General features: G+C 40.0%; 1 protein-coding gene across 10 annotated transcripts in view; it reads right to left on the bottom strand.

Annotated features, from left to right (window-relative positions):
- Positions 1 to 9,272: 9,272 nt before the first annotated feature.
- Positions 9,273 to 27,904, bottom strand: part of ARL15 (ARF like GTPase 15) — a 190,010-nt gene continuing 171,378 nt past the window's right edge. For all 10 annotated transcript variants that reach the window (XM_083403187.1, XM_083403190.1, XM_083403189.1 and 7 more), the window contains one exon: positions 9,273 to 13,242. In XM_083403187.1, coding sequence (XP_083259313.1) covers positions 13,090 to 13,242 — 153 coding nt within the window. In that variant the 3' untranslated portion in view covers positions 9,273 to 13,089. The remainder of the gene's footprint in view (positions 13,243 to 27,904) is intronic.

Below are 27,904 nucleotides of genomic sequence, written 5' to 3'. Positions count from 1 at the left end.
CAGCACTTTACAACTTGTACACACATTTTTGTTAATTACAACAGCCATCCTACAACTTTCGTTCCAGTCATTCAACAGTGAAACTCAGACAAGCACCTTAAGGGGGGGAAGTGTCTGCCAGACAGCAGGCCTTTCCAAAAATAAGATTTGTACCATTACCGTTTGTTGTTGTAGCAAACAAGCGATGATCTATATACTGTTCATCTCGTTCCAAGCTGTTTTGCTACCAAGAGAAAATGATTTTCAAACATCCAACCGCACTAGGCTCACAGTGGCCTGGGCTTGAGCCAGCACATTCAAGAGAGGTACACCTTGGTCGAAAAGCTCTGTAGTGTTGACAAGGTAAGGCTGCCAGGACCAAAGAGTTCAAATTCGTCTTGGCATCATGTGCTTGCTAGATATTTCACAGATGTATTGGGGAATGGGAAGCTGTTGAAGACGAATCTGTTTCTCTGGAAGCACATAAGCAACATATCTTCTGGGGAGTGCAGGCTGTCCAAAGGCAACCTGAGCTGCAAACTGGAAGAAAAGAGGTGGCGATGCCAAGTATTTTCCAGTAAAGCAGATGAAAACGAATAAAGGAAAAACGCAAAAATGTCGGGGAGGGAGGCACACTCCTCCCCCCCCCCTTTTTGTGTGAAAGAAACCAATAAAAGTCCACAGCACAATCCCAGAAAGTGAAGAAAAGAAATCAAAAAATTGTGTCCCATTGACTGGAAATGGGTAGCTACATTTATGGGAGGAGGTCTTATTAGTCAGCATGGCTGCAGGGTTTGGCTAGACCATAGGTAAGCTGGCTCTTGACTTAAGACAAGAATCAGCTGGAGGGGCCCCACTTTTTTGTTGACACTTTCAAGTCTGTTCAGTGAGTCATCAGCTGCCTCACAGGCACTTTAGAGTGGATTAATGCTTGACTTCCAGCTAACACATTAGACCTCTTAAGAAAAGAAGTTGTCAATAAACTATAAAGCTCCATTTCTATTACTTACATAAATTACTTGGTAGCCACCTGAATTAAATTTAATGGAAAGAAGTCCTATTGACTCAATTAATTAATTAATTAATTAGGAAAAGGAGGAGCAGCGATACACAAAGAGAGGTTTTATTTTGCAGCGCCCTTTTTTGGAAAAACTCTTAATATCATATTTACATGTTGTTTACTGAACTGTACTGTAAGAGGACACTAACAATATTTATAACCCCACCCTGAAAATCAAGTTATGTTCAGTGGCTAATAATCACACCATCCCTTTAAAAACAGAATGACAGATCAATGACAAAATTCATAATTTGTAAACTATGATGAAATTGTTCTCTTGCCTTTATCCCCAAGAACAACTGTCCTGTAACTGAAATAACATTTGGCTTTTTGTATTTTGAACATGTGAACTCTTTAGACTTCTGAATCACTTTCCTATGAACACTCTTCAATCAGCCGATCAGTTTATTATTATTTTGTGGATTTTAAAAATTAGCAAATAATTTATGAAATTTAAAGAGACGTGTTATTTACAGCTGAGCTTTGTGCAGGATACACACACACAGCTAATGGCAGGATCACAGAATACTGTTTTAAATGTATGCAAGTAACTACGCATGCATAGAAAAGGACATGTGTATATGAACCAGCCTATTATGGATATGGCTGGCATCAGTTTTGTATTATTCCAGCAACAATTATACCAGCTGCTTGCAAGGGGGGGAGGGAAGTATTGTGTGAATCGACAGCCAGTGCTGATATGTCCCTAAGAATAAATGTCAATAGATTAAGTGTGCTGGCAATATTCTTCTGCTCACATTACTTCCCCTTTCCCCTGGGATGAAATTGCAAACTCAACCAGTGCAACTGGCACTAAACCAAACATATTATGTAAAATAGCAACTAGAAGGGATAATACTGTGGGGATATAGGATTCCTTTCAGGATAAGAGAAAGCCCAAAGCAATCTTAAGTTATATGCAGCATCACTACAACTTTGATTTCTTTCCACACCTTTAACCAATTTTTTAGAGATTCTCTAGAGACACAGCTTTTCAGGCAGCATGAAAATGAGAGGTCAAAGAAACCCAACTGTTAATCTTCATATTCTTTAATCAAAGAATCAAGGTCATCTGACTTGCAGACCAGAATTGATGTAAACCAAAATGGACATGAAGCCTATTGCAGCGATTGCTACAGAAGAAATGCAAGTTTAACTCATTGAAGTAGTCTTGGGACTACTCCAGGGGTGGGAGCAGATGCAAGACACTGAAAAGGCTGCTATGTAACACAAAACCATGGTTTTAGCCATCAGACTCACACAGTCCGTATCCTGCACAGTCGTGTGGACAGCTTTGGTAGAGTTTACTTTTATTTTTTAAAGAATCCTGGCTTAACGTTACACTCAAACCAGGGATCCTAGTACAAAACAAGCTCCGGTTGGTTTAACAACCCAGCTGGGTTTCTTTAACACAGAAACAAAATCCTGCCAAAGAGCTTTGCCCAGCCATGCAGGTGGGAGGCGTGTGAACTCAACGCTCTGCTCACACTCATTCAGGCTTGTCCATGCAGTGCTAAATGACAGTTTGTTCATATTTATTTAGTGAAATATACTTGAAGTCGAGAGTGGATGTCATGCTCTTTATTCAGCTCATAGTGGTGAGGAGGAATGGAAGTTCCCCCAGAATGTCTGCTTTATATACATTATTCGCACAATGGGCCCCACGTGATTGGCTAATTCCGGGATTCTCCTGTAGGCCAATCAGGTTGTGGATTCACTTCCACCTGAAGCTGGATTGGGTGGCTCCTGTGGACCAATCAGACTGCTGCATTCTGAATCCTATTGTTCTAGGACCAATCAGACTGCTGCATTTTGGATCCTATTCAACTCAGTACATAACATTTAGTTAAAAGTATATACAGTCGTACCTCTGCTTAGTATCCCTCTGGATACGTAAACTTCGGGTTACAAGCGCGACAAATCCGGAAGTGTATACGTCCGGGTTTTGCCATGCACGCATGCACAGAAGCACTCAATGCGCCGCATGGGTGCGCAGAAGGGTGCCTCCAGCTACAAAGTTTTCGGGATCCCATTCGTAATCGGAGGTACCATTGTATACCACTTCAAATGATAACAATCTCTAACCATTTACAAAAACATAATAAAAAATGCATTCAAATTACCAAAAACTAGATAAAAATGAGACGTATCTCATAAATGAAACGGGACAAATAAAATAAAAATAAAGGCAGCCCCCCCCAAGCCTGGGTAACCCTATGTCTTTGAGAGCTGCTTAAAGGTCATCACTCCCTCTGCCTCATGTGTTACAGGGCATTCCAGAGGGAGCGTGTTACCACCAGGAAGCCCCACTTCCACGGCATCACTGAGGGTGGAGTTGAACATAGCACTAAGTGGGGTATGCATGCCTCCCTTTCCTCACCCAGTTGCTCCATAAACCCTTTCTGGGTGTTCATCCAAACCATTAGAGCTGATTCAGGGTACAGAGAGATGGGAAGGGAAAGTCCCATTGTGTGAGAAGACCTCATTCTGTGCATGCAACAACTTAGTTGAATGCTGCCCTAAGAACAATTCGCTGGTTTTGGAACAATCAACAAGGTCTCATCCGAGGATCTTAAAAGATTAGCTCGGTATGTACTAGGGGAGGCAGTTTGCTAGATCTCCTGGTCCCACATTGTTTAGGCTGCAAACGTCAACAACAAAACCCTGAACTTGGCTCATTACCTAAAAGGCAGCCAGTGCAGATCTTCCAGCTTTCTCTAATTTGGTACTATGCCATGTCCCCACAGCAGACACTGTGTGTTATGCCACACACCCCACAGTGGTCACTTAATGACAGGTGCCCTTGGCACCACTCTTAATAAAAATAATCTATAAAATGATACACATTTTGATTTTTTGTTATGTATTTTTGGGTTTCATTTTCATCCTTTTAGTCCAAAGTGAAAGGCTGAGCATCCCACTTAAGCTCCTTGGTAGCTGCATCTTGGGCTAGCTGCCGCTTCCAAACCGCATTGTGGCTCAGCATGGTGTAGCATATATTCCTTTATGCAGCCTTTTCCAATTTGGTGCTCCCCAGATCCCCCAGTCAGCCCAGTTACTATTGTCCGAAACATCCAGAGGACACCAGCTTAGTGAAGGCTGCTGTAGAAAAGAAATATTGAATGTGTACAGTCCCATAACTCAGGTTTGAGGCTTGTCCCTACCGTCACAAACACACACAAAGCCCGTTTGGTTCTGGTCAAAGGTCTATCTAGCCCAGTAGCCTGCTTTCACAGTGGCTGAACAGAGTGCAACAACTCTTCCCAATTGCAATTGCCAGCCACTGGTATGCAGAAACATCATACAGAGTAGGTAGACCAGAACCATTGTAACTTGTAGCCACTGATATTTGCTCAATCCTCTTTTAAAGCCTTCCAAGCTGGCAGCCTTGCATCTAGCAGGACACTGAAAGGAGGAGAGCTTGTTATGGTGTAGGAGCCAAGTTCTCATTTAGTGCTGCACTAGAGCGGAGGATGGTTTCTGTAGAGTTATGTTTATTATTATTTATCACTAAGATTTATATCACACCTTTCCAATAAAATATCCAAAGCCAAAGCAGCATATAGTAGACATAATAAAACAGGACAGACAGTATCAAACAACATCAATGAAATCAGGTTTCTTGTTGTCAACTTCAGCCTTTGTCAATGTTACTTGTCCCAGCACTATAAAGTCATAAACTCCTTTTTAAACACTGGCTTCCCAGAAGACATTACCCAAGTTGAGTAAGCTCCCTTCATGTATTATTTTGTGCTAGCGACTATGTTCAGTGTGTGCGAGGCTAGAATTTATGACCTTCCAAAAGTATTTATTTTATTATGTTTATAATCTGTCATTTCTCCAGGGAACTTGTGGCAACATACATGGTTCTTTTATCCTCACAGCAACCTTATGAAAAATGTTTGGGCTGAGAGATAGGGATTGCCTCATGGTTATCCAGTGAGGGGGGGTCTGCATCTGGGTCTCCCCAGCCCTAGTCCAACCATTTAACCACTCTGTCTTCCCACTTGCCATTGATGTTGCTTTAATGAAGGCAACTTTATAAGCTGTCACCTTTATGCAAGAACAAACACCACGCCGCTTCTGCAGAAGCACAACTGGACACCTTCCTCTGCCCCAGCTGCAACAAAGCATGTCTCTCCTGCATTGGTCTCTACATCTACAGCAGGCGCTGCAACCCGCCAGCAGTTTGACCTCACCATCAAAGGTGCACTCCTCCATTGTCTCCCAAGACAGATGGAGGCCAACCAACCAACCAATCAACATAGGAAGCTCTCTTATACCAGGTTAGACTACTGGCCCATCTAGCTTAGTAGCGTAGGCCCAGGGTTTCAGACTAGGGACATTCCCAGCCCAACCTCAATATGCTGGGAACAGAACCTGGGACCTTCTCCATGCAATGCAGATGCTGCACTACAGAGCTATGGCCCTTCCCCATGGTTTGCTTCAGATGAGCTTTAATAATTGCAGTTGGCAAGTAGACATCCCCGTGATCGTATCACTTTTCCATTACTGTCAAACAGGCAGTGTGAAATGTCATTGTTCCCCACCACAACCCCCACAAATTCAATTTATGACCTTATCTTTTGTTTCTACCAATCACAAAAGAGCCATGGACTTTGGGGGTTGAGGACAGCACCTAATGTATTTTATAGATGAGCTTTGCTACAATATGCAGCAACTTCATCACATAATTAATTTACATATAAGTTACACATTGTCAAGTTCGTCTGACTTAATATTGGTTCAAGCTTAATTACAAATGTAGAGGCTGTTGAATTTTGTTGGCGTTTTTTTCGTTTTGTTTTTTTGACAACCAACCAATCAGGATTCAGAAAATCCAGATGGCAACTACATAGCATACTATTAGCAGCCCGGCTGCATCCCAAGACAGTCCCTGCTAGGTATTTCTTTTACCTCATTATAAAAGAAGTGAAAACAGACAGGAATTCTTGGTTTTCAAACCACAGTACGTGATTCTTCTAATGGCCAGGTCAAAAAAACTCAACAATAATGCATCAACATACCAAAAGGATCACATGACATTTGTGAGGTTAGATCAAGTATTAAGTGAACAGAGGGAGCTTATTTACAATCTGTTAGACTAGGCTCCCATGGCCCTGTCACTGTTCACTGGAGATGGGCCTGAACCAAAACCTCAGGCCTATTCTGAACTGTGTGTGAATTCAGATCCTCATCATGCAAAACAAGACGGTTGGCAAGGGTACTTTCACATCTCCAGGTGCACAGAGTACGCTGCAAGGAAGAAGGAATAATCTTGTGGTTTTGGCTGATGCCTGGGAGCCAGGAGACTCGGGATTATTCTTCGCTCTCCCCTAGCCCCTGTGAATTTTAGGCACTCGGATACTTCAGGACGAAAAACACACATAATGAGAGTAAAGAAGCGAAAATACTCAGCAAGTGAACCTTGTTTTAATAATAAAAGCAGGGGAGGAACTGAGTTATATTTAACTATAATAGCATATACATATTGTATCTTTGGCACATCCCAAGGACTAAAATTAGTGAAACATGGTACTATATCTTGATATGCATTTGTTTGTAGTAACTTCTATAAATATTGTTGCCACTTCCATGGGGAGAAGTGTTGTCAATTTATCACTGCTGGCTAGAATTATTTTCTCAGCTGTGGAGCAGGTTAATTGTGGACACTAATAGAGAGGAATGCAGGGTAAACATTCCTTATACCATTAATGTATGTCATTATTTTAGCAGCTGTATGTTACCTTATTTACTGTCACACTAAGGTCATGCTCATTACTTTAAAGGTAGAGCAGCAAGTAAGTGAACACATTTGCACGGTGCAAATTCAACAGGCAAACTTTTAGCTGTTAGGATTCCACTGACGAAGAGAGGCTAATGAAAAGTCAATGAGAACTAAAGGCTTAATAGTTCACAGCCTGTGCCTTCTTAAATTCAAAACGACTTTTAAAATTACATCTGCCAATATTTAAGTTTGATAAATTAAAGCTGCAGTTCTATCCTTACTTATCTGTAAGTCTTACTGAACTCAACAGAACTTACTTTTGAAAGACATGCATAGGACCACACGCTAATTAATTACATTATTGTGTACCGCTTTATATTTCAACAGAAATCTGCAAGCGATTTACATATACCAACAAAAATCTGTTTTAAAAAACACAATGGAGTGGGAGTGGTGACAACCCCACATTAAACACTAAGCAATAGTATTGCTGCTAATTATTATTATTTACACATTTTAAGCAAGATAAGTAGGCAACAACAAATATCTCTAAACAATGGGGAGAAGTAGAGATGTAAAAAAAAGAGGAAAGCTTTAGTGCCATATCAGAAATGTTACCCTGATTGTTGGGATGAAACTGAACGGCCTACCACTATCACTGCCCTGTCTCATGAACTGGCAGGACAACAGGGAGGAGGAGGAAGATTCTGGTGAGTTGTGCAGCCAGGACTGAGACAGACTGGGGCAAACTGGGGATGGGGAAGGAGAGGTTGGTGTAGAAAGTACTCACAGGTGATGGAGGAGATGGGATCAGTGCACAGGAACCAGAGCAGCAGGACTCATCACCAGACCCAGAGAGGACCCCGTTTCCTGAACACAGTAGGCTCTGGGGTGTAGGGGGCAGCGGGTGGGGAGCACCAGGAGGCTGAGGCAGGCAAGGGCCCACAGCCCAGCTCACTAGCTGGCTAGGTGGGGCTTGCTAGCTCCAGGAGGAAGTGTGTGATTCCTCAGCTTGAGTAGGCTTGGAACAGGTGAGGGTCATATGCCTCATCAAGCCCAGATGCTGCAATCAGCATGCAAAGTATAAAAGGGCAGCAAAGCTGAAGTGCTGTGTCTGCTCAACTGCCCATGTCATAGCTGTCAACTTCTCCCTTTTCTATTCAGAATAAGGGAATTTCCCTTAGAAAAGGGGGAAAGTTGACAGCTATGGCCCATGTTGATGGACCTCAGCTTGGATGTTCTGGAGGACTTTGGACATGTGGATACGTGGACTGCGGACTTTCATACTTTATGTGCATTGCTGCCTTCACACAACAGCTGATATTGTCTATTTTTAACTGATATTTCTTTTAAGGAGTGATTTATATGAAGTAGGTATATGCATTCAACTTGGGAGGGGGGTGTGCTATACCAGCTGTTGTGTGAAAGCAGCAATGCACATAAAACATGAAAGGCAAAAAAATACCCCTCGATACTGCCTGGAAAGCAGTGGACTTATATACATACACAAAATTTTATTGATCTATTGTAAGAGACAAGGTAGTATTATATTATAAAGGAAACACTAACTATTAAGGCGAGTTATCTAACAGATTCTCCCTCCCCGTATTATAGATGTGAATCTGATGTTAGTGGCCTCCTCAGGGTCATACAGAACATCCACTCTGTTTGCATTTTAATGTGAAGCTACTTCATTTGCATTTCTCAAATGAATACACAAACAGAAAAAAGCAATCATTTAAAACTTCGCTTTTCTGCATGTTTTGCAATACAGTGCTCCAACCAAAACAATGCTTATATTAGTGTGCATTACACTAGGCAAGATTACATACAAAACTGTGTATAGTAGATGAAAATACGTAGGCATTTTCATGCGGACATTTAAAAATCAATCATAAACTAATGTGGAAATGGGAAAAACGGCGATGGGAGAAATGAGAAACTGAAATTGACAGATTTTATGCATGTCAAAATTCAGAATCCACATTGATTCTTCAGGAAAGCTCCTCAACTAAAGACCAGATTCCTGCTTGGTTGTCTTTATCTTTTTGCAAGATCTACTGGAACTATTATTCCAGCATAAATGTTCTTTGTACAGATTTTTTCATGATTAAACTTTTCATCATTCAATACTATTTTTATTGAGAGAATGACAGTGTAAATAACTACAGGCTGTGACCATTTTATGTGTGTCTCATTGACACATGAATGTGCACGCACACATTGCCATGAACCTGAAAGTGGCTAGGAAAGGGGGCACAACGGGGTGGCATGGACTTATGTGCATTCCACCGATGCATGTGAGGGCCAGGAATGCAGCCCCTGCTTAAACAGGGAGTTACCTGTAGTGCAATCTCACTATATCCTCTACAATAAAACGAGTGGCTGGGCTCTTGTGCATTTCAACTGGGCTTCTGCAAGAAACAGCCCTGAACTTACGAGGTCAATGAACTTTTTACAAACGAAACACACTTCTAAATGTTAATATTGATGGAAACATTCATATTTATGTGTTCTACAGAGCATTTATTTCCATTTTGGTTAGCATTTATTTCCATTTTGGTTAGCGTAAGTTATATAAATCACAAACAGTTCTTTCTGCATCAAAGTTGCCTGCATGAATGTGGTAAATATCAATGCTGTACTTTTAGTATAAAATCAGATATATGGTGGGTTAGCTGTGTCAACCATTGCTATTAACTAATATACAAACCTGGGTAATATAAATTATTTGGCATTATAAAAAGCAACTCTTTTAAGTACAAAAATCTGCTAACATCTATAACTTATAAAATGCAAGAAGCTCAGTATTACGACACGTATTTCTCTTTTACAGTATTTGCATATGTAAGCTGAGACACATGACACATTATACAGAGGAGGATAAAGAATACTGAACACATTAAAGATGTTCAAAAAGGATAGCACTTCCAGAAATATTAGCACAGGATATAAACATGGAAACAACACAATGAGAATCTCAGAACTGATAGACAAAAGGAGTCACTGACAGTTGTAAAGAATTTGATGTCTGTCAGAAGCCTGTCAAAACAGCTCCTCTTGGATACAGATTGATCATGTTTATATTCTTACTGTCAAAACTAGTATAGACAGTCATAAGTCTGAGGAAAAACCCAGTGCAGGCACGCACACACACACACTCATGCACACACATACATCAATGTGATAGATGTCTATAAGAATCTTACACCACAACACCTTTCGTAAATAAAAAAAGAGACAATGTTCATTTTTTTAATGAATTTCCACAGATTCCTAGGAATGGGGTTCATTTCATCTGTATGATGAAAGCCAATGAAGTGCCTGAAGAACTGTGTTGCTGTTTGTGGCTTAATGTACATTCAAGATCAGTTTAGATAGAAACATGGCATTAGTTCATGAACTGTGTTCTTTTAATGAAGTGTTTAAACGCATCAAAGTTCTACTGATGTTTAAATTCAGCTACCACAGAGAACCACCAAAGAACAATGAAAAAGAAAGGGCTTCTCTGCCACCCTTTAGCAGATATGAGGTATTGTTTCACCCTGCAGTATGAAATGCAATATGGAGTTATCTAAGAATTTTCATCAGAAATGTTTGATAAGTGATATTTCCCTGTGTACTAGGCAGGGGCAAGATGAGGCAAGTCAGGTGGCAGGATCCACAGGGGCCGCAATGTAGACCTTGAGTTCCTCCCTTGTTCCTGATGTAGATCTTCACTCACCCCTTCTTCCCTGGTTGGGAGCGGTGCCGTTTTATGGTTTGCTTCAGGTGCCAAAATGTCTTGGGCTGGCCCTGTCATTAGGTATTATCATAAAAGTTCTGCAACTCATCCTTATGCATTTTAACCCTAAGAAACTCCCAGTGGGTTCAATGGGGCTTTCAAGAAAGTGAGCATGGGATTCCAACCCTACTCTATATTTACACTACAATGCGGCTAAAGCTTTGTTTTCAGTTTTGCTAGTTCAGCTCTTTTTTTGTCAAGGTTTTGAAGCCCTTAATAGTAGTGGATGGTCCTCGTAAAACTAGAAGGCAAACCCCTTTTAACAGTTTGAGGCACGTCTATTGGTGAAGACACTCCTTTGAACTAATAGAAATTGGGATCAGTTAAGGGGTAAAAAGCAAGTGAGAATATTGTTCCCTCTTTGTCTGCACATCCCCTCTTATTTGCACATTTTAAAATACACACAGAAGCCTCAACTCTGTCAAAAATAACATATCAGGAACCACCTGGGTCAATGCAAGGACCATAGCCCACCTCATATGCTGGTGATTTTTTTCAAATAAATTAGGCAGCTATTGATTGAAGATGAATCATAACTCTTTTTAAAATATTTGAAACTCCAGTCTCTATAAAAGGTGCATTTCAGGTTGGAAATGGGTACAATATGATGGCAAAATGAATACATACCTTTAGTTGTCAGAATTTCTGGCCCTCCGATCGCTCTCAGCTTTCTTTTTCCACTTTGCTCCAAATCCTGTTTAGCAGTCGCCCGACTACTAAAGAATGAACCATGTGGCATTCTTCACAAGCAACTCACAGCTTATGACAGATGTTACCCAAAAAAATCCAATGGTGTTTATTAAAAAATAAAAATAAAAAACGTAGGTTCACAGATCAAAGTGCATTATATATTGAGAAATTGTTTGACACCCTTCACTTTTCAATAGTAGCTTAGAGTAAATTATACAAAAATTACAAGTGGAGGATATTCTGCATTTAACTTTGGAAATTAAAACAAAACAAAGCTAAAAATACAGAAAGATGCCCAAATGCTACAAAACCACCAATGCTGCAATATTTTACCAAGATCTATTCCACTCCGTACTTGGTAGAGGAATATAATATTCAACATTCAAACACAACTTATGAAAAGCTATCCACTGCTGATTATGCAGGAGTGGTTGGTGGGGTGGATAGCATCTTGACAGCGGTGCCGCTGCCACTTACTGATGGTGATAATAATAATTTTATTATTTATACCCTGCCCATCTGGCTGGGTTGTCCCAGCCACTCTGGGTGGCTTTCAACACATATGAACACACCTACTGGGATGGAATGTGGGTGAGGCATGATGGCAGTGAGGACACAGTGGTGCAGGCCCAATCTGGTGCTTCCACTGCGCACCTGCACTGTTCCAATCTGGCTGACGCCTTGTCCTTCCCCCATCCTGGTACGCACAAGCAATGCCACTGGCAAGAGCCCAGTTTCATAGTGCTGCACCACTGACTGCTACAACCAAGGCAGTATTGAGCTCTGAAGCAGTCTGAGGGCTTCAAGACTAGGTAAACCTGGGGAGAGAAAGGTATACATTCCTGGAACTAAATGGAGTGCTGTCACATATAACAAAAACAACAACAAAAACATACTATGCTCTGGGTGAAAAGCTTTCTACCAACATTCAGTCTGGTACAGCTTGGATCCCCTGAAAATAGGGGTATTTAAGAAACACAGACTTTTGAGTATAGTTCCAAGACACTGACTTTTAAAAATAAAAATAAAAATTCCATGGCCTCTAGGACTTCTAGCATAATACTAGTTATATAGAATACATCCAGTGATTATTTAAACCTGCTTATTGTTCATGCTCCGTTATCTGTACTAGAAGTTAGCCCCGATTTCACCACAATTTTACACAATCATCAGCTTAACTGACACCTACAATTTACAAAGGCTATTTTTTGAGCACTTGAGATGCTTCCAAATTGATGGATAACAAAATACTGATATGCCTATTGTCATTGCCTCACCTTCTGCTAAATCAATGGTTCGTCTCTAAAAAGAATTAAAACTGTAAATGTTAAAAGGTAGGTGTTTGCATTCAATAAGGCTTCTGACTAGTCTTTGCATTAAAAATGTGTTCCTTGGCTTCAGAATCTACTGTGGTTCTCAGCAACTATAATTTCCAGATAGCTTGTGTGCTCATCCCGCATAATTACACAAGTAATGGCCAGAGATCTGCAAAACGTATCTTCTTTTCAGGAACATCACTAGATCTCTTAGTATCCAGTTACAGATTCTTTTAAATTTTGTATATGCAGCAAAATTCTGCATTAAGGTTCTTCTAACAACAATGCATAAAAATGGCATATGGTACACAGAATTGTTGGTAAACTGAAGGTTCTCTCCATTTCAGCATAGACAACATTACTGAAAAGAATCACAAACCTGATTCACAGAACTTATAAACAGGCTTTCCAGGCTAAATGCAAAAATATATTTATTGCAAGCTCTAACACAGTCTTCTGTATACCAAACCATAATTCAGCTGAAGGTGAGACAAACAGGAACAATGCTGTCTGAGAACCATCTGAGTTTTCTTCACATTCTTGAAGGCTCAAGGTCTCTGTCTTCTAGTAAATTTATCAGCAGGCCAAAGCTGTCTTTTACTGCTTCCATATCATCCAAGGAGCAGGGCTTAAGTATCCAGCGTTTTCCTCGTGCGAGTGGTTCAAGTTCCAAATACTTTTTGATCTATTTTTTAAAAAAAGCAACACAAAAAATCAGTTGTTGTATATACTTTTTGGCTTACTTTTCTTTTCAAGAAGGTGTTGGAAGAATCTTGAACGCTCGTTTTTAGAATTACTTTACAGCTGTTCTTGAAATAGGTTATATGCAGTGACATGCTGGTGTTTTTGTTGGGGGTGAATGATCTGCTGGAAACCACCATTCTAACAATACATTTAGAAGCACAGGAAGATCTTTCAAAGAATTAGATTTCATTTATGATACAGGCCACCCCTGATTATGAAACGCATTATTTCATCTTCAGAATTAGAACTTAACTTCTAACCTGCACTACTGTTGTTGCAAAATGCAAAATATTTATCAACAAGAGAAAGCCACTTCCGATCCTGGGGAGGAGGTGGGGTTGCGGGCTTCACGCCCACCCCACGTGCGCGGGGGCTGGCTTGTGCGCGGGGGCTGGCTTCAGCCCCTGCGAGACCGAGGGAATCCCGGCCGCATCGTACACCCAGCCAGCCAATCGGGTGGCTGGGGGGCGGGGCCTGCCCTATTTAGGGCCGGCGCGGCCGGGGCTCGCCCTCTTTTCGCCGTGCCAGCCATCAGGTTTTTTCCCACCCTCCCTCCCTTTAGGTAGGCTCCTGACTTTGCTATGGACCTCGGTCGGTCGCCGGAAGGGGCCTGCTAGGAATTTTTCCCAATTGGCAATTTCAGCCAATCGGTTTTTCGCCTACCTCGTAGCAACTCGTCACAACTCCTTGGCATTGGCGGTTAGGCATTGGTAAGAAGGGGTTAAGAGGATGTGGGGGGGGGGGAGGAAACGCCATCACCTCCCCCCAAAAGCTAAGGGTAGTCCGATAAAGGATTCGGGGGGGGGGGTGACCCTGTCCGAAACCTATGGAGGTGTGGGCCTAAGGCAAGCCCCCGAGCGGTGACCCGGGGGAGCTCCTAGTTGACGTGCCTCAGCCCCCTTATGGTGTTCACCCATGCCGGTCTTCATGCAATCGGGCTGGAGCCGGTTAGTCAATAGGACCAATGCCTAAGCCAATACTTCTCATTCCTGAAATCAATAAAGTTGTGGCCTAATTCGCCCATTAACCTACAAGGCACTGAGTGTATGCGAGGGGGGAAGGACTAGAATCTAAATATATAGTACTATATTTTAGGATTGCCATATTTCAAAAAGTAAAAATCAGGACTCCCCCAAAGTAGTAGTAGTGGTAGTTCTTTTTACAAAAATGCCAAAAAACCATGAAATTTCGATTGAGTTGCCTAAAATCCAGGAAATTCCCCCCTGGATGTCAATTCCGCGTTTGGAATCCCTGTAATGTCTGGAAAAATCCAGACCCATGGCAGACCTATGTATCTATAAAAATCTAATATACCTAAAAGTAATATATAACCAAGACACAATCTATATGCAATATCTATTTACTTGTAAAGTGATTTAAAATGGAGATGATTAATTTTGTTAGCTAAAGTATGAATTTTATTCTTCCTTTGAAGACATACTTCAGATGAAATCCTTGACATTACCATTTAGAAAGGCAAGAGAAAGACTTTTATTTAAATTTAGATTTTTTATGATAAACATAATTTGAACACTAATGAAACAAATGGCAACAACAACATTCATCTAAACCACTTCCTTGGGTTATTAAGGAATATTAATTTAAATGCATTGTTAGAAGAGACACACAAGAATATGCTCCCTTTCTCCTATCTATACACTTATGATATCTTGCCAAATTATCCCTTTTATGTCAGTTTTATTGTGGCTAAATTAGCAACAACAGTTAGACACTGGGATTTGGATCTCTCTCTCTCACTCTCAAAAAAATCCTATCATAGTTAAGGCAAAGTATAATAGTATATCATTAAAAATGTAATCCACTTAGGTAATAAATTCCATAATGCTGTTCATACATACACTACTAAGAAGCTGAATTGAACTATAATTATAGGAATGCATGCTATGATTTTGGCTAGCTGAAAATGAAGGTTTTGCATGGATGATAGTCCATTAACTGGATATTCTGAAGCAAAACGAATGACCACTGTGGCTTGTTTCAGCAAACGCAATCTGACAGCTATATTCAGAGAGGAAGCAAAAGCTGTACAAAGCATAACAAACCACGGATCTAGCGCAGCCACTTGATAACAAAGCCAGCTGGTGCTAAGCTGACAAAAATGGCTGAGTAACCTGAGATTTTCACAAACCTCTAATGTAAAGAATGCTTAGCACACACACACACACACACACACACACACACACCCCTCCTGGAAGAGCAGCATTCTTTGCCTCACTAATTATACAGGGGCCTGTATTTACCAAGGTAGTAAAACTACCTGCTGGAATTAAGAATTTTCAAACACATTATTTGAAAATACTAAATATTAATTTGTTTGTTCTTTTACAGAGAGCAATGACTAAAAGAAAACCTTTTAGACAATCACCATTCATCCTCATTACTCAGTAACATAATCAACCAGAGGCCAAATTTTTGCTTTTATTAATCTGACAACACTACCCATGTTGACAGCCTAACTCATGGTATTTGCTGCAACAAGAGGAAATTAATAATTTCATGACATTCTTTGATGTTCCAAACTCTAGTAATATTACCCCCTGCTCTTGTGAACATTTTTTTTTACCCTGTACACACACACACACACACACACGAGAGAGAGAGAGAGAGAGAGAGAGAGAGAGAGAGTGACAGTTTCTTTCTGGCCACAGTGATAAAGAGAATGGTAGTACATCTAAGTCTCTAATAAAGCAGTTAAAAGATTCTCATGTGAAAAAGTCATGGGGAAAAGGGCACTTTCTTTGAATTCTGTGGTTTTACATATCAGGACATAATAGCAATCATTTGTTCCTTAGCAGGTCTTAAAATTAGGTAAATACAACCACAGATGACATATTACACTGGATATAATTTATTTAACAGAAATAAAGATGGAGAAATAATGTGTGAAAAACTAAGTACAGTGGTACCTCGGGTTACATACGCTTCAGGTTACATACACTTCAGGTCACAGACTCCGCTAACCCAGAAATAGTGCTTCAGGTTAAGAACTTTGCTTCAGGATGAGAACAGAAATCGTGCTCCAGCTGCACGGCAGCAGAGGCCCCATTAGCTAAAGAGGTGCTTCAGGTTAAGAACAGTTTCAGGTTAAGAACGGACCTCCGAAAAGAATTAAGTACTTAACCTGAGGTACCACTGTACACCCTTTCTGCTCCCATAGGAATTAAGAGACTAAGTAGCAGACAGGGACCAAAGTGGATATATTTGGCCATAATGCACAGCACCAGGTTCAGCAAAAACCAAACACAGCATAAGAGCACAAGCACCTCATACCAACTGCCAAGCACGGTGATGGAGGGGTGATTATCTGGACTTGTTTTGCAGCCACAGGACCTAGCACATATAACTATGTCCCCATTAGTCAACATAACTGAATATTCTAAATAAAAACCCCAAATGAATGGTCCGCTTCCTCCTTTCGGTACTGAATGATAAAGACTTCTGAGAAGAAAAGTCATTTTTTGCAAATAATAAAAGGAAATCATTAGAGACGGCAAATCATCTTAGAAAGGTGTGGTAACAACAATCTGGTCAAGGGGTGCCAGCAGAGGCAGATTTAGAGGAGTGCGACCAGTTTGCCTGCATTGGCCACTGAGCCAAGAGGGGGGCACTGCAACAACGACTTAGAATGAAAGGCAAGAGGGTGCGCCCAATGTTGGTATTGCACAGGGTGCTGCTGAAATGTGAGAGCCCAAAGTCTGGCACTGGTGCTTTACGTACAGCTACTGCTATCAGCATGCAAGATCAATGGAAGCTGATTCCTGTCGTGTGTGTCTGTGTGTGTGCTAAAACAGCTCTCATTTTAACTACATGTTAAACCCCAGTTTTACTAACTCTGCCAACATTGCTAAAATTGCCCTGCTCTATTTGCTAGTTGCCATTTATACTGTTACCTAATAGATAATGATAAATAGCACATGCATTTGAAACATTTGCTCCCAACTGGATTGTAATTGTTTATTCCATTGTCTTGATCCAGAGCATGCAGCATTTACTGCATGGAGGCGACAAACTGTGCACTTGGCAATTATTCTTCAATTGCAGTGAATGGAGAGACCCACAAATGTAGGATAACTATGGATACTGGAATTCCTTTACCCAAAGCAATCTTACTATGTGCAGTACATTTTTTTTAAGCCACAAAACCACACATATACACAACGAGTTGGATCCAAAGAAGAATGAGTGGAACTCTTCTCAAGCAATGGGGGTTTCCTGGCTATAGCCCCTGAACCTGCTCAAACACTCCTGGGGATCAAGGAACCCTCTGATATGGGAGGAGGGATGAGACACAGGGAGCAGGAGGAGGAAATCAGAAGAATTTGGCAGGGATCCCTTGCGGAAGTTCCTTTCTGTTTGCGCAAGGCGTTTCTGGATCCAAGCCAATACCTGCATTACAAAGCCAATACACATATAGAGTAAGAGATGATGACAATTTTACTTAAACAGTACAGAGATCATAATTAGATATATTGTGATATATCTCACATCTAGTGAAAAGCCTGAAGGGTGACAGCATTTAATTAGCTTATTTGTGTCCCAAAGTTAAGCCTCTACTGTTGCATCCTATTTGTATTATATAAAAAAATATGAGTGGCACTAAGAATTGCACCTGGTGTACAGCAAAACTGGATAATATTCTGTTCACTGAAATAAGTTAATGAGTCTAAGTCCCAAACTCGAATATCAGAGACAACCAATTACCCTGTCTGAAACACAGGCTTGTAAAACTATCAGGTACTTGTAAAATGGTCTGCTACACACGAGTAATATGTTGTTTAAATGGCTTGTTTGACTAGATGCATTCACCATGAAATTGATTCTTTTAAAAGACTATTTTTAAACTAGATACAAGTTAACTGCATGGGCTGAAAATGAGAAAAAAAGCTGGCATTATAAAGGGTGGGCTTCAAGTACGGGTCCAATTTTATGAGGTCGAGGGTTAGTTGAATGAGAAACTCATCAACTATAGCCATGTCCCATGCAGGAAACAAGGAGGCTGCATACCAGTAGATTATGCTGCAATTTCCATGTCAAGGGCTGTAAGGTCTAGTGTTACTTCGCCACACAGCTTCCCTCTAAACATCACAAAGACATACAATATAATGTATTTGAAAAAATAAGATAAGGAACTGGGAGGAAAACGCCCGCCCCCAAAATCTTTTAAATGTAGGAGCAGCTTGTAAATACTATTATATTGAATATGACACAGTGTATGTGATTTCTGTAGTGTGTGGCTGACAGTTTGCAGCTTAAATCCTGGCCACAGTCAAGCACCAAAAGCGAGATACGGTGCTAAAATCACGGACAACAGTGCTTCTGAGTACAACAAGGGACCTTAAAGTGTTATAATATGGTAGCACTTTATCTCTAAACATCTCTTTAAAAAATAAGACAAAAAGGAACAAAATGACCTGTGTGAGTGTGACTATGAAACAGAACTTAATCACCATTAGTTAAGTCGCATATACATAATTTAGACTTTCAAAAAGTTTTTGACAAAGCATCTCACCAAACTTAAACTTAAAAGTCATGGAATAAGAGGAGAGGTCTTCTTATGGATCAGTAACTGTGTTTTTATGTTTTTATACTGCCCTGTTATCCTTGGAAGAGGGGTGGTATATAAATTTAATAAAATTAATAACAACTACAACAACTGTGAGAACAGGATGTGGGACTAGACGGATCTTCAGCTCCATCCATCAGGGCTCTTCTTACATTCTTTTTCTAGGCATCACTAAATTAGAACTGATGTGCTAGCTGGGCTGGAGGGAGATTGCATCTTCCCTATGAGAGATTGTGGTTTTAGGGTTGAGAGAATATGATATTTCCATAACCCAAAAGAGAGATGATTCCCACTTCCTTCAAGAGAGATCTCTAGGATCCTTCACAGCAAACGAGTCACACAGTGCATTTAACATTCTTATAAAGATGATTGCCTGGGAAAAAACCTATCCGCTAGTTCCTGATGTAGGATTTATGAACTAAGGTTTGTTTGTAAGAAATCCCTTATATGCCATTAGCAGCAGGACTGACCCTCTGGAAGTAATGCCGCAAAACTGTCACTCATTCAGAGCACATTCACTGTTAAGTTCATATAGCTCCGAAATGAGCAATTTGCATCCTTAGAAAGTCAACTGAACGAAAATTATTGCTTATATTATTCCATTTGTACTCCAAAATAAGACATTTCCCCCTGGAAATGCAAGATGCCAAGTTGAAAAGAGGGTAATGGGAGTATCAGTGAAGAATAAATAAATATGTGCTACAAAAATGTTTATACGCTAGCACTGGGAGATAATGTAACAGCAAACTGTTCTGCCAACTGGAAAAGTTCAAGCTTTGGAGTAGATTCAAATTTCAAACCCCGAAAGGCTAGTCTGTGTTGTGCCACCGGATGATTAGCACCCACCAAAGAGTGCCAGCCACACTGTTTTGTTTTTAAAATAAGACCAGCTGCAGACAGATTCATGGAATGAATCTCTCTTCATCTTGTCTTTCACACCACAGGCAATGTGCCACATTGGAATCTGAAAGAGGAAACAGGCATAAGTGTCAGGAGAACAACAAGAAATGAAGCTTCAGATTACACAGAGGTAATAAAAATGCCTTGTTTCAGAGTGTGCCTAGTCCACCACAGTGAAGATAGAAAATTCAAATCAAAATTGGCAAATGCAGCTGCAGAGTGATTCCCCAATGCCAGTATATGCCTAGAGTATGGTTCTTATGACTTCAGACTCAGAGGAGATGAAGGAGAATGAGGAGGCCATAGCATCATAGTTTATAATGAACTGTGATTTATATGGTCAGGATTCAAAGTATGTGTTTGTCTTAGCGGTTTTGGTTTTATCATGCAACAATGGAAGGTGGTGGTACTGTTGCATGAGAAATTCATGCCCCAAACTCTGTTCAGTGTACACAACTATTTACTTTTTCTTGTATCCCGACTGGTAAGTACATTTTAAAAAGTGTGTGAAGATTGATCAAGGTACTGTATAGGTAAGACAGAAGAGCAAATTGCCTGGGCTTAAACTAAGAGGGTGGGGGAACAATTATACAGGTCAGGAACTGCGGAAACCTGTTGCCTTAAAGCAACAGTGAATCACACAAACACACACAAAAAACAGCACATACAAAGTTGCAGAAAGTCACAATTACGGTTTTAGAGATACACAACAAGGAGTTTGAATCATACAGTTGTTAGGATCATAGTACATGAAGGAGCTCCATGTTGCATTCTGGTGCTATATGGTGTTGTGTTGCTATGTGGCGCCCTGGCTCTGGAATTTTCTCTCCAGGGAAACCTGCCTGGTGCTGAGTGATTTTTTTTAATTTTTATTTTCTTGTTTGGCACCAGATGAAGACCTTTTCATTTGCCCAGGCTTTAAGGATTGCTGACTTGCTACTTTAATTTCCAATGTTATTTTTAAAAGTTCTGCTGTTATAAACTTATTGTTTTAATTATTTATTGTATTTTTAAAAACTGCCTGGTAAACCACACCAAACATCTCTTCAGTTGTACCAAATGTCATAATAACCATGTTACATTTATTTATACAAAGCAGCACCCAGCAAAACAAATTGTGGTAGTAATTAGTATTTCCACACTTCCAGGGCCCCAAAGGTTTGTCTGTCTGTGAATGTGTACTCTATTAGTAAGTTAATTTTCACATAGCTTTAGGCTCTATCAGAAAACTTTGCCTGTGCTTTTGCATGGTTTGGCACTACCAAAAAAGATGCCCAGAATTTGGTTTGGCTGCAAATTCTCTGACTATTGGGACGCCAAGTCTATCTAGGACAGACATCTATAAGCCTTCTTGAGCACATCAACACTGGCAACACTTAATTTAAAAATACCTTTAGCTACTGAGGGCTGATTCACACAAGTGAATGTTCACCACTTGGTGATCGTAGCATAAAATGGTGTTTTGCTAGTGCAAAAGCACCATGAGAGATCTATGGGTGGGGATTTACCTAATGAGTCGTGTCAGCGGAAGCCTGTGCATGGGTGACTGGGCAAAGAATTATAAAGTTAAGAGGCACCACAAGGGTCATTTAGTCCAACCCCCTGAAGTGCAGGAATCTAGTGAGGCTTGAACCCACAGCCCTGCGACTAAGAGTCTCATGTTTTACTGACTGAGCTATCCAGGTGAGCCACTTCAAATGGCTTGGAGGACCTGATCCAGCCAGCGGGCCACCCCTGATCTAAAGGATAGATAATAAAAAAGCAAATAACCTGACCCTTGAGGAGCCTTGACAGACAGAAGAAAGGAAAGGGAGAATGTATTCTTGATGGCGGAAAGCATGGTAACTATGGTAGAAATACTGTATGAGAAGAAAAAATTCACAAAGTGAAAAGTTTGCAGTGACAGAGAGGCGGTTTCTGCTCGAGAGCTGCAGCCAATTGGTAGAACACGTCTTCCCAAGTGAGGGATGGGGAGGAGAATGTGTACATTCTAGTTGAGAGACAGGGCTGGTTTGATTGATGTTTCTTCTGCTTATTTGCAGATGTTCCCAATATGTTTTCAGTGCAATTGCATTTTTGTTTTTTGCTGTTTTACTACGATTTTGCTATGCTTTGATTGTTTGATTGGAGGCATTTGGGTCAAAAAGTAGTATATAAATTAGTCATAACACAGCAGTATGTTTTTTGTATATTGTAGTATGTTTACATGAGAGGCTACACAGATTTCCTAAGGTGGAAGTTTGTTTCAGCATTAGAAAATACATGAAGAATCCTGTCTGGTTTTGAAGGCTGGAATAAAACAAAAACAAAATATAACAAGGAACAAGTGGGCTGTGAGGAGTGCCCAGATCAGAAATGATGGAGCCAAGCTGGAAGGACTAAACAAATGTACAGTATATGATTGCCAAAAATTGCAAAAGATGTGCAGTACAGAATATGAATTTGAGGGAGAGGCAAGGAACCAGAAACTGTTCAACAGTTAGGACAATTAATACTTGCGTATGTTTTGAACACACACAGCAAGAATTGCAATTCCCATATCAGAGTCATTTTCAAAGAGGTTCAAAAATATTTCTCAGTTCATCCTAGCCAAGATGAATAATGGGAGGTTTATTTTACATGGATCATCTGCCATCCTATCTGCAGCTTGTGTCAATGCAAGGCAGACAAGCAACTCGGCAAAATTAATGCACCCTAAAAACCCAGACTGTCTGTAACATTTGATTCTATTGGAGACTGCAAAGTCTCCATTACATCCTGGAAGTATTAGCTTCATAATATTATCATTTTGCCGTGACAATTAACTTCACTAACATAGTAGCTATGAGGCTGCCAAGTCATTCCTGGAAGAACTGCTGGGGACGAAACACAAATATACATATGCTAACAGAACAGAGATGTATCATTAATTTCTGCCAAAAAGTGCCATGATTCAATGAGTTTTAAATATTAACACCATACACGCTGAAGAGACAGTCTGCTAAAATGCTAAATTATTTTTCCTACTGTAATTGTGTTAGTTGGTCTCCCCTCTGCTACTTTATCACTATACATGAGATGGCACAGTGCCCTATTGCTTAGCTATCAACTTCATTTTTCTGAATTCTGTATCTTCATTGAATTATTTTCAGAATTATTTTTGATGCAGATAACATCAAAGCAAAGGAGATTTGAATAAACTTGGCATCTGCATTTTTGAAGTAATATGGTCAATACTGATGTTGCCCTATCTATTTTAGTAGTACAGCTGGTGAACACTTGTTGAGGGATTGAACAAAGTCATTTTAATATATGTTAGTATTGGGATGCATCTAGATTAACTTGTTGTAAGGTTAAACAGAGGTGAAGTGGATTAAATTACAAAGGCGGAATACGATGGAAGATTCAGTGTCTGAAGCCAAGGAAAATCTGTGCAATAGAGCCAGGTGAACTCAAGAGCCATTTGAAGAATACAGTAACCCATTTCAAGTCTACATTTTTTGAGTGATATCCTTGAATAAGGGAGCACAGCAAGTTAGTTCACTAGCTGTGACTTCTTGTTTACAGGAAGAGGAGGTGCAGTACACTACCCAAATGCTGAATTGCTCATGTGAGCAGCTATAACTGAGTACTGTCTGAATGAGCATAGTAGAAACATCACATTTTTCTTCTGATAACCATATGGAGAGCAAGGCACTTGCATGTTTACAGAAAGTTGGATCATGAATATGTGGACAATACAGACAGTAGAGGCCACTTCACATGTCACGTAGTCTGACTTTGCATGGTGGGACGTTATTTTCCTCTGTGGAGCAGGATGTGAGGAAAGTCTGACTGGTAACTATAACAAGTTGCCTATCAAGTACCAGGCTTTTGCTTCTGATTATTTGTTTGTTTCTTATAAGTGCTCTTCACTGGCCTTATTTGGGCATTTTGCCTCATGTGACTACAACCATGCAAGGCAGGTGAGTGGGTCCACTTCTTGTCCATCCTGCATAAGACCCTGCACCCCACAGCCAAAGAGATGCTGGTTGTGTTTATCAGCTGCAAGCCTATGTTCAGGAGGATGCTTCACTGTAGATGTGCCTAGCCCCATTCCCTTGCCTCACGCAATTATAATTGTGTGAGGCTGAATGTTTCTTCAATTGGAAGGGAAGACTAGCTTATATAGGGGAAAGTTGGTAGGCCAGGTGATTAGGGCCACTTGTATTATTTATCTTAAATAAATATATATATGCCCCCATTCTACAAATTGCACTCAAGGCAGTTTAAGATACTATAAGACACATTATAAAAGACTAATACAGCAAATTGCAATATTGTTAATATCAGCTATATGAAATCATGTCAGAAGGAAGAGCAGAGCCATAAAATGTAATATATTACCAGAGTCGGAAGGAAAACAAAAAGAATTTAAGCCACTGACTGTGCCCAGCTAAATTACATCAAACAAATTGCAAGATGTCAGGAAGATCTCCTTGGGGGAAAAGCTGTACAGTCCATGAGCAACCATGGAAAAGGTCCCACCTGCCCCCGCCAATATCTGCAGGTGGGAGCACAAGGAGGGCTTCCTATGAAGGTCTCAGTTGTGATGGAGGTTATAAGGGAAGCAAGTGAATCTTGTGATTCTGAACTTTGGGAAGTTGTCAGGAGTGCACAGACAGTATAAACAGTCAAGAAAGTGCGCCAAGGCATACATAGGATTCAGGTTCCCATCACAAAGTATTTGCACCCTCGGTTTAAATAGTGGAGGAGAAAAGGAAAAGGGGGTCCGGTTGACAAAGAGAATGGAAAAGGTAACAAGTGACAACTGGTTTTGTAAATGACACAAATCCACATTCATTCTGTTTATATGTTTGATGTCACTGTATGTTTTTAGGAGGTTTAAGATAAGTTACAACACATACAGTAAATGCATCTCAATAACTATATTTAAATAGGCTCTATGATGCCTCTCCCAAATCACATAACGGATACTGCAAGCCTGTCCCCACAATATCAGTTTAATTCCACCCACTTGCAGCCACTCAAACAAAAATGTTCCCTAAGCTTCAGGCTTTTTTGTAGAAGACCTGCACATAAAAGAGCTAAGAGAGGTGTATACATACTGAATAATAAGGACTGAAAAGTAAGCTGCAGTGAGGTGGTGGGAAGTCATGGGTGGAAAAAGATTTGTATGGGTAGATGTACTGTATAATGTATTAATTTAAGGATTTATGTTGTAAATAACTCGAGAATATATGTATGTACAATCTATACTCAATAAAAAATAAACATAAAAAAAGAAATAAGGACTGAAAAGTAATGAGCCAGGTTTGTGCCTTTGCTTCACATTTACAACTGTCTGAAAAATCAAAGTGTAGACTATTAATAGCCTGAACAGATGTTCAAAAGATAGCTGGGGCTTCTGTTTGGCACCAAATCAATGTGATAAGATACTAAAACCTATTAACAATGAACAAATTAAAGAATAATGTGGAACAATAAACCATCTAGAAAGAAAATGAGAGAGATCATAACATTTGATCAGAAAGTTAATATATTTTTATTACTGCCTGGCAGCAGACTAGTAATAGACAAATTAAAACGTGTGCAGCAAACTGGGAGTTCAGCTACATGATAGTGAAGATGACTCCAGACAGCCCAGTATTTATAGCAAATGAAAATGAATTTGACTAGACTTGGCATCAAGATATTTTCCTTTATGTCTTACCTGTGCTTGGAAATCCTAGAAGAATCGAAAGGCTACTCAAAACCATATAATTATGGGTGAGAATAAGTCACAACAAGGAGTTTTCACTGTATGTGAATATTTCAAACTGTCATGACAAATCCATGACTAGATGATAGGCCTTTATGGAACAAATCATTTCAGTACTCAAATATACAACACAATGACAGCTAGTTTTATAAAGGCAATTTATAAATGCACACATTAATAAATGCCAAAGGTTATGAAGCATTTGGAGTCATTTTAGTAGGGCAGCTAAACTAAGGTTTAGCTTAGCATGTTATCTGAACCTGGGATAGTAGTTAAGGTCCCTTCTTTCTTTACCATGATCTGTAGCCAAGAAGAAACAATTTGCTCAAGCATGATCCTAGTCTGGGTGACAAGCTAAGCCAAATGTTAGCTTAGCTCCTGCCCTGCACTGAGCTAGAACGTCTAGGGAGGAGAACAGCAGCTGTAATTTCCTCCTTGGGAGCCAGTGTGTTTGTGCCAGCCATGGTTTGGCTTAGCGTGTTATGTGTGAGTGTAGTCAGTACCCGATATCAGGGTACATTAAACTAACCAAATGAAAACAGAACGTATGTAAAAGAATGTAAAACAATATGCTCAATATACTTAAGTACAAATTCTAGAACAGTTTCACATCAAGAAGAATATACTTGGATACTAGAAATATCCTAATCCATTCAGAAGGAAACCTTTTTAATTTCCATCTATTTCAAGGGAAGTTAAAGTACACCTGTGGATCAATTACACTGAAATACGAGCACCTCATGTTGGCTAGATCATGCCAGTTGTGTTTTGTATACATATTCCAATATTGATGTTGAACATTATGCAAGAGATGGACAGACAAGCAACAACAGTTCCTATAAGCCGTATATATGTATTTTCCTCTTCCCCCCATCAGTTACAATTCTGATATTTCAAAAAATGCATTGGGAATTATTAATTAATATATGTCCATAACAATGTTTGAAGCTGCATTTTATAACACATAAACACATTAAAGGGAGCCAGGCTCTTATCATACGCCAATTGCAGAAATAGACTAAAGCATGTGGTACAAGCCCACAAAATGGTTTATGTTATATTGCTCTTTGTGTTTTAAAGCCCAATATATGTCTGAATTTTTTAAAACATCAGAGTAAAGCAACGTAACTAAATACATGAGGTCAATGACTGTGATTCAACTCTTCCACTGATCTTAACTGAAGACTTAAGAAAAGGAGCCAAGGAAAGTAATGGGGAAATTGTATTTGTCTGACCTTGTGACAGATCTGTTAAAGCTATGAGCAACTTGACAGGTAACATCTGGGTTTACCGACTATGGGAATTTGGAAAGTTGCCATGCCCTTAACTCTTCTATTATAAACCAATCTTCTGGTGGCTGCTTTAAAAAAAAAAAAAAACCTAAAAGAAGTTCCAGGAGGTTGAAACATAACTATTCTTATGGGGGGAAAAAACCACCATTCACAGTCTTCCTGGATGCTTTTGCTTTCAGCGGGTGGGTTTAAATGGCAGTATGCAACATGCTGGAGCTGTTCAGCTGTCTAAAATGGAAAGGAACTGAGTAATGCACTGCTTCAGTTGCATATATCATTTCCCTGTTCCCTTTGTTTACAATACTGCTTCTAGTTTAGCACTCTCAGAAGCAACGTGAAGGGGCTAATGCCACGGTCTGAAGTGGCAGGAAAGCCAAAGCAGACTCTATGAAAAATGAACCGTTCATCTCTTTGCATTAAAACAGATCCTTCTCTGTTTGTAACCTCTTCATCTCCCTACCCACAAACAGAAACTTTTAACACCTTTAAATTGCATGCCTGGGAATTAGTCTACCAAACTGATTTGAGATCTTAACTTGGAGTTTTTCCAATTCTGGCCCTACTCAAAGAAGACTTACTGAAATGAATGAACCTAAATTAGTCAGGTCCACTAACTACAATAGGCTTACTCTGAACAGGGCTAACACTGGATACCATCTTTTGTAATCAGTATTATTACCTATAGGAGCTGATTTATTTTAGTAATTAGCTTATTTTTCTTTCAGTGGTAATTTACATAAGGGTGGCCAGCCAACATAGTAAGTAATTACCACGGCTTGTCCTGATACTATTTTCTTCTTAGAATAAGCCCTCTATCCCCCAAGGATGCCAGGACCAAATGAATGCTTTCCCAGACACAGAGACAATGTATTTTTTCAACTGCATCTCTATTAATTCCTCCAAGGTGACTTGATAGAACACCATAAAATTTTATAACAAAAACCTTGAGATTCATGTTCCAATTCTCTGAAGAAATAAACCAAAATGGATAGCATTCAGGTGTTGGAAATTTGTTTACCGACTACTGTCCAAGCATAAGCCACATTAAAAGTACTACCACATATAGACATCTACAAAATTTATTTCA

The sequence above is a fragment of the Podarcis tiliguerta genome (assembly GCF_965153285.1).
Source record: "Podarcis tiliguerta genome assembly, chromosome: 11".
Taxonomy (NCBI): domain Eukaryota; kingdom Metazoa; phylum Chordata; class Lepidosauria; order Squamata; family Lacertidae; genus Podarcis; species Podarcis tiliguerta.
This window is presented reverse-complemented; position numbering and strand designations above follow the sequence as displayed.